Consider the following 7,189-nt stretch of genomic DNA (forward strand, 5'->3'; position numbering starts at 1 on the left):
ATGGTGACAATCCAGCCCAGCGGGGCCGGCTCCTACCGTGAGTGGGGCTGGGGGTGGCACTGCCCACAGGCCGTCCCCATGTGCTGCGGCACCGAGCCGGCTCTCATGTGCCAGTGGGGCTCAGCCATGACACAGTGTCACCCTCCTGTCTCTGTCCCCAGCCTCAGGTGGCACGACACCGCTGCGCATTGAGTCCTCATCCTCCACTGTTACTGAGGGACAGACCCTGGACCTCAACTGTGTCATTGCCAACTCTGCACAAGCCACTGTCACCTGGTACAAGCGTGGCGGGTCCCTGCCGGCCAGGCACCAGGTAGGGGATGCACAGGGGACTGTCCTCAGGGTGCGATGGGTGGGTTTGACCCGTCGTCCCATGCAAGCCCAGGTGATCCCATGCAAGGCCAGGTGTCCCCATGCGAGCCCAAACAGCCCCACATGGAGTTCAGTGTCCCCTTGTCCCCTCCCCACAGGTGTCTGGCTCCCGGCTGCGGCTGCTGCAGGTGACAGCGGCCGACTCAGGCGAGTACGTGTGCAGGGTGAGCAGCGGGGCCACCACTAGGGAAGCCAGCGTCATGGTGACAATCCAGCCCAGCGGGGCCGGCTCCTACCGTGAGTGGGGTCGGAGTAGGAACAGGGTGTGGGTGGGTGACACTCCCTGGAGCTGCCACCTGTGTGCGTACTCATTCTGGGTTCACTGTTACTGGGTCCCACCTGGCAGCAGCTTTTGGGGACAGCCCTGTAGGCACACCTGTAGGGGTGCAGAGCTGCCATGCAGCCATGCAGAAAGCACCCAGCAGAGAGGGATGGAGCTGAACACCCGCTGTGTCCTCAGCAGCTGGGGGCATGGCACAGTCTGGGTCCTGCTTCGGGTGTCTTCCCAGCATCCCGATGCCCCTAGGTGGGACACGTGGTGGTGCACTATGCTGTCTCTAACTCTTCCATCTCGGTTCCCAGCCCCAGGGGGCACAACGCCGCTGCGCATCGAGTCCTCATCCTCCACTGTCACCGAGGGACAGACCCTGGACCTCAACTGCGTCATCGCCAGCCCTGCACAAGCCACTGTCACCTGGTATAAGCGTGGCGGGTCCCTGCCAGCCAGGCACCAGGTAGGGGATGCAGAGTTGACTGTCCCTAAGGTAGTGAAGGTTATGGTTGATCTATGGCCCTGTGCAAGGCCATATGGTTATGTGCAAGCCTAGATGTCCCCAGGCAAATCCAAATGTCCCCACGCAAGCGCAGATGTCCTCAGGCAAAACCTGTGCAAGCCCTGTGCAAGCTTGATTGGTCCTGTCAAAGCAGAAATGGCATTTGTGCAAACCCAAATGTTCCCACATAATCTCAGGTGGCACCATGCAATGCCACATGTCCCCATGCAAGCCCAGTTGGCATCCAGGCAGTTTCAAGTGGCCACATGTGTGCATTGTCCTGTGCTAGATCAAATGGCACTTGAGCAAGCCCAGATGGTCCCATGCAAGCTCTCCTGGCTCCATGCAGGCCCAGATGTCTCCTTGCAAAGCAAAAGCCCCTGTGCAAGCCTGCAAGTCCCTGTGCAAGTCCCAGCAGTCCCACACAGGCTCCAGTAACCCCCTGTCCCCTCCCTGCAGGTGTCTGGCTCCCAGCTGAGGCTGCTACAGGTAACAGCGGCCGACTCAGGTGAGTACGTGTGCAAGGTGAGCAGTGGGGCCACCACCAAGGAAGCCAGCGTCATGGTGACAATCCAGCCCAGCGGGGCCGGCTCCTACCGTGAGTGGGACTGGAAAGGGATGGGGACATGGGACCACGTACTACATGTCCCCATGGGGTGACTGTGCTGCTGTCATCCTCAGCCTCTGGTGTCACGCCCCCGGTGCGCATTGAGTCCTCGTCATCCTCTGTGTCTGAGGGACAGACTCTGGACCTTGACTGCATCGTGGCCAGCCAGGGCCAGGCCACCGTCACCTGGTACAAGCGTGGTGGGTCTCTGCCAGCCAAGCACCAGGTAGGTGGAAATGTCAGGGGAGCGTTTTGAGGCAGAAAGAAGGGTTTTGGGATGTCGGGGTGTTCACCTGATGTGTGTTCTCCCAGGTGTCGGGCACCCGCCTGCGCATCCCCCAGGTGTCAGCGGGCGATTCGGGCGAGTACGTGTGCCGGGTGACCACAGGCGGCGTCACACATGAGACATCCCTCATCGTCACCATCCAGACTGGTGCTGGCTCCTCATATGGTACTGGGAATGGGGACTGGGAGGGGACACAAGGGTGTGAATGAGGGGTGGCTGCACCCACTGACCTCGCCACTCCCCAGCTGTGGGCGTCACACCACCTGTGAGGATCGAGACTTCGTCCGCCTCCGTCACTGAGGGACAGACCCTGGACCTCAACTGCATGGTGGCTGGGCAGGGCCACCCCCAAGTCACCTGGTACCGGCGTGGTGGGGCTCTGCCCCCCAACAGCCAGGTGGGATGCAAGGAGCTGGTGTCACTTAGACACCCTGCGCTGTCACTGCTCGCTGGCACTGACGTGTCCCCGCTGTGTCCAAACAGGTGTCAGGCACCCACCTGCGCCTCGCCCAGGTGTCAGTGGCTGATTCGGGCGAGTACGTGTGCCGGGTCACCCTGGGGACTGCCACACAGGAGGCTTCTGTCATCGTCACTGTGCCCAGCAGTGCTGGCACCTACTACTGTGAGTGCGAGCGAGAGTGCAGCGCCTGGGGACAGACGTGTGCCGCCACGGTGCTGAATGCCCCCATTTCCTGTCCCCAGCCCCTGGAGCCTCCCAGCCTGTGCGCATTGAGTCCTCGTCCTCCGCCATCGCCGAGGGACAGACCCTCGACCTCAACTGTGTGGTGGCAGGATCTGGTCCCACTACTGTCACCTGGTACAAGCGTGGTGGCTCCCTGCCTGCCGGCCACCAGGTAGGGCATTGGGAATGGGGGTCACCCCAAAATCCTGCCCTGTCCCCCACTCTTTGGTCGTGACACGTCCCATTGTGTGCCCAACAGGTGTCAGGCACCCGCCTGCGCGTCCCCCAGGTGTTGGCGGCTGATTCGGGCGAATACGTGTGCCGGGTGACCACAGGCGGTGTCACGCAGGAGACGTCCCTCGTTGTCACCATTGATGATGATGCCGGCCCCTCCCACTGTGAGTACCACTCTGTGGAGGGGGACACGGGGACTGTGCTGATCCCTGGTGCTGGGAGGGACCTTACGCTTAACTCTGCCCATGCAGCTTCCAGCGTCACGCCGCCTATCCGCATTGAGTCCTCAGCATCCTCTGTCACCGAGGGACAGACCCTGGACCTTGACTGTGTGGTGGCTGGCCAGGGCCAGGCCACCTTCACCTGGTACAAGCGTGGCGGGTCCCTCCCAGCCAAGCACCAGGTAGGTGGGGATGTGGCAGGGCAGAGGCTGGTGGCCCCGCATGTCCAGCTGATGCCACCCCCTGCATCCCCTGCAGATGTCGGGGTCCCGCCTGAGGCTCTCACAGCTCTCCGTGGCCGATTCGGGCGAGTACGTGTGCCGGGCAGACCTGGGCAGCACCTCCCGTGAGGCCACCATCATTGTCACCGTCACCTCACGCGACAGCTCCAGCTACCGTGAGTGCAGCCACAGGGCAGAGAGGAGCACCGGTGCCAGGGGCAGCGCGGGTGACCTCGGTGGCTTCCCTGTCCCTTGTCCCCGCAGGCCTGCAGAGCCCCATCATCTCCATCGACCCGCACAGCATGGCCGTGGCCCCGGGCGAGGACGCCACCTTTAAGTGCCGCATCCATGATGGTGCTCGGCCCATCAACGTCACCTGGCGGATGGGACCTGGCCAACACCTCCAAGGTACAGCGGTCCCTCGGGTGGCCCCAGCATGGTCCCCGTGGTGGCCCAGGTACTGATCCTTTTCCTTGCTCAGACAACGTGAAGATCAGTGCCAACGGTTCTGTCATCTCCATCACTGGTGCCCATGTGGGCAACCAGGGTGCGTACCACTGCGTGGCCTCCAACCGCTTTGGTGTTGCCAGCAGCGTTGTCAACCTCCTGGTGCAAGGTACAAGTTGCCTGGGTGTCCCCATCTCTGTCCTCACTTCCTGCTCGTTCTCCACATTCTCTTAGTGTGATGGTGTCCCCATCCTTGTCCCCATATTGTTGTCCCCCATATGCTCCAGATGCCCCTGGGATGTTCGTGGTGTCTCCATCCCCATTCTAATGTCTTTATCCTTGTGCTGATGTCTTCTGTTTGCTACAGGCACCCCTGGGGTGGTGGTGTCCCCATCCCCTTGTGGCCTTGGTGCCCGAAGGGTGGTAGTGATGCTGTCCCTGTCCCTTTGGAATGTTCTCCAGATGCTTCTGGGGTGGTGGTGTCCTGATGCCTGTGCTGACATCCTTATCAAGCTTCTGGTGCCCCTGGGGTGGTGGTGTCCATGTCCCTATGCAGATATCTTCCAGGTGCCCCTGGGGTGCCTTTACCTCCATCTGCATCCCTGTGATGTCCTCCATGTGCTCTAGCTGCCTCTGGAGTAGCAGTGTCCCCACGGCCATGCTGATGTCCTCCAGGTGCCCCTCAGGTGGTGATGTCCCCATGCCCATCCCCACACTGACACCTTCCCCATTCTCCAGGTGCCCCCACAGTGTCAGTGATGCCACCAGGCCCTGTGACGGTGACGGAGGGCAAATCTCTCAGCCTGGAGTGCCTGGGCCGGGGTGAGCCACGGCCACTGGTGCGCTGGAGCCGACTGGGCTCACGGCAGAAGGTGGAGCACCAGACACTGCTGCACATGGACAGCCAGGCCGTGCTGCAGGTGAGGGGGGCATCCTGGGGTACTGTGTACTCCCAGATGTGTCAAGTGCTCACTACCCACTCTCTCCCCTTGCCAGTTCTCACCAGCCAAACCAGAGCACGCCGGGACCTACATCTGCACAGCACAGAGTGCTCTGGGATCGGCACAAGCTCGCGTAGATGTCAGCGTGGAGACGGCACAGAGGCACCCTGGGGCCCCCAGGGTCACCGCACCACCCACCATCACAGTGGTGGCTGGGGACACCGCCACGCTGCACTGCTCGGCCACAGGTGCGGGATGGGGACAGCCTCCATGGGCACCTGCCTGGACCCCCTGCCCCGGGTGACATGGGGTGACATGGGGTGACATGCCCACAGGCGAACCGGAGCCCAGGATCGAGTGGTCGAAGCTGCGGGCACCGCTGCCCTGGCAGCACCGTGTGGTGAACGGCACCCTGGTGATCCCCCGTGTGGCGCAGCAGGACTCGGGCCAGTACATCTGCAATGCCAGCAGCCCCGCCGGCTTCACTGAGGTCTTCGTCACCCTGGATGTAGAGAGTAAGGGGCTGTGGTCGGTGCAGCACGGGTCCACCTCCATCACCCACTTTGCTGCTCTCCCTGCATCTGTCTGTCCATCCCTTCCCGATCTGCTCATGTCCTTCCCCTTCACTTCTCACACTCCTCTCACTGAGCACTCTCCATCCTCACTTGTCCATCTCAGCATTCGTTGTCTTCTCCAGTTCTTTATGGACACTTTCACCCATCTCTTCCCCCTGGATGTTTCCATTGCCTTGTCCATGTCTGCACTCATCATCTCACCATCTGTGCTCATACTCCTCTCTATCCGCTGTTCACAAATCCACCTGTTTCTTGGCCGTCCCAGCACTCATCCCTGCATACAGCTCTTTCTGCTTCTCTTCCATCCCTCCACAACTCATCCGTCCTGGCACTCAGCCATGTGTACATTCATCTCTGCTCACATCCATATTTTCCTCGTGGATCCATCCTTCAACTCTCATCTGCACAGTTTTCTTTCGCTGCTCACTACTCCACCCGTTTCTCACCCAGGCATCGCGTATCCGGCTCAGCTGGCGCTCTGTCCGTCCCTTTGTCTTGGACATGTCTGTAACACGGCCATCCAGGCGCTCATCCCCACACGCATCCACCTTCCCCCACGTCCATTCCTCGGAGATCAATCCACTTCTCATCCTTCCCTGCTCTTTTCTCCCTCAGTCCCTTCCTCTCGGACTCATCCATCTCTCACCCACCCCAGCACTGCTCCATCTCCCCCCCCACCCACACCCTCCCGCCACCACTTTCCATGCCCCATGAACGCCTTCGTCCCCCATCCTGCTCTCACATTGCGCTGATGGCTCCGTCCCACAGCCCCGCCGTACGCCACAAGCTTACCAGAGGACAGCGCGGTGCACGCGGGCGACACGGTGCAGCTGCAGTGCCTGGCCCACGGCACCCCGCCGCTGCTCTACACTTGGGACAAGCTTAACAGCAGCCTGTCCCCCCACGCCGTGCCCCGTGCCGGCCTCCTGCGCATCAGCCCCGTGCTGCCCACCGATGCTGGCACCTACCGCTGCATGGTCACCAACCGTGTGGGCAGAGCCGAGACCTTCGCCCGTGTCACCGTGCACGGTGAGTGCCGCTGCCCCGCACCGCACTGGGGCTGCCCGCCATGCCCGGTGTCACCTTCACATCCCACACAGGTGACGGCGGTGGTGATGGCGGTGCCCTGGCCGTGCGGGTGACGCCGGGAAGCCTGGTGAGAGGGGTGGGCAGCATGGCTGAGTTCGCCTGCAGCGCGTCAGACCCGCGGGCACGGCTGGAGTGGCTGAAGGACGGCGGGGAGCTGCCCCCCCGGCACAGCGTGCGGGACGGGGTGCTGCGGTAAGGCGGGCAGGGCGGTGTGGGGGGCGGGCAGCGCCCCGGGGGTCCTGCAACTGTGTGTGTCCCCTGTGTTCCTGCAGGATCCCAGAGCTGGCACAAGGGGCGCAGGGGGTGTATGTGTGCCGGGCCAGCGCTCCGGGTGGGCAGGCGGAGGACAGGGCCACGCTCACTGTGCAGGGTAGGAGCACGCTGATTGACACTGCCAACAGCAGCGCCTCACTGCCCCTGAGCTCTGCTGCACCCACAGGCATCTGCTGACCCCAGCCCCGTATACTCCTCCTCATTGCCCTGAACTCATGGGCGCTTGCTGAGCCTGCCTGCTCTTCCCACGGGCTCACTGGTACCCTCATCACCCCATGCCCCTGGGTACCATTTTTTTCTCCCTGTAGGCACCCCAGTCCCTCCCCATGCCTCTGAGCATTTTGGTATCCCTTATTTTCCCCTCAGATATCCTGGTACACCCAATTTCTCCCCATGCTCTGCAGCAGCCTGGTTCCCCCATCTCTGCATGCCTACAGGCACCACAGTGTTCCTGTTTCTTCCCATGCC

The 7,189-nt window shown here is 62.1% G+C and overlaps 1 protein-coding gene across 6 annotated transcripts in view; it reads left to right on the forward strand.

The window, feature by feature from the left end:
• HSPG2 (heparan sulfate proteoglycan 2) overlaps window positions 1-7,161 on the forward strand; it is a 23,334-nt gene extending 16,173 nt beyond the window's left edge. For 2 of the 6 annotated variants that reach the window (XM_042890693.1, XM_042890694.1), the window contains 21 exons: window positions 1-37; window positions 162-313; window positions 471-609; window positions 955-1,106; window positions 1,605-1,743; window positions 1,827-1,978; window positions 2,065-2,203; window positions 2,284-2,435; window positions 2,522-2,660; window positions 2,741-2,892; window positions 2,980-3,118; window positions 3,206-3,357; window positions 3,434-3,572; window positions 3,661-3,804; window positions 3,878-4,012; window positions 4,582-4,763; window positions 4,840-5,032; window positions 5,120-5,299; window positions 6,128-6,388; window positions 6,460-6,640; window positions 6,721-7,161. The exon at window positions 1-37 is cut by the window's left edge and continues 54 nt beyond it. In XM_042890693.1, the coding sequence (XP_042746627.1) occupies window positions 1-37; window positions 162-313; window positions 471-609; window positions 955-1,106; window positions 1,605-1,743; window positions 1,827-1,978; window positions 2,065-2,203; window positions 2,284-2,435; window positions 2,522-2,660; window positions 2,741-2,892; window positions 2,980-3,118; window positions 3,206-3,357; window positions 3,434-3,572; window positions 3,661-3,804; window positions 3,878-4,012; window positions 4,582-4,763; window positions 4,840-5,032; window positions 5,120-5,299; window positions 6,128-6,388; window positions 6,460-6,640; window positions 6,721-6,898 (3,237 nt within the window). In that variant the 3' untranslated portion in view covers window positions 6,899-7,161. The remainder of the gene's footprint in view (window positions 38-161; window positions 314-470; window positions 610-954; window positions 1,107-1,604; window positions 1,744-1,826; window positions 1,979-2,064; window positions 2,204-2,283; window positions 2,436-2,521; window positions 2,661-2,740; window positions 2,893-2,979; window positions 3,119-3,205; window positions 3,358-3,433; window positions 3,573-3,660; window positions 3,805-3,877; window positions 4,013-4,581; window positions 4,764-4,839; window positions 5,033-5,119; window positions 5,300-6,127; window positions 6,389-6,459; window positions 6,641-6,720) is intronic. The other 4 variants (XM_042890695.1, XM_042890698.1, XM_042890696.1 and 1 more) reach the window with 3 other exon arrangements.
• The last annotated feature ends 28 nt before the right edge of the window (window positions 7,162-7,189 follow it).

The sequence above is a fragment of the Lagopus leucura genome, unplaced genomic scaffold (assembly GCF_019238085.1).
Source record: "Lagopus leucura isolate 7727_CA_CO unplaced genomic scaffold, USGS_WTPT01 147-14_obj-0_obj, whole genome shotgun sequence".
In the NCBI taxonomy this organism is placed as follows: domain Eukaryota; kingdom Metazoa; phylum Chordata; class Aves; order Galliformes; family Phasianidae; genus Lagopus; species Lagopus leucura.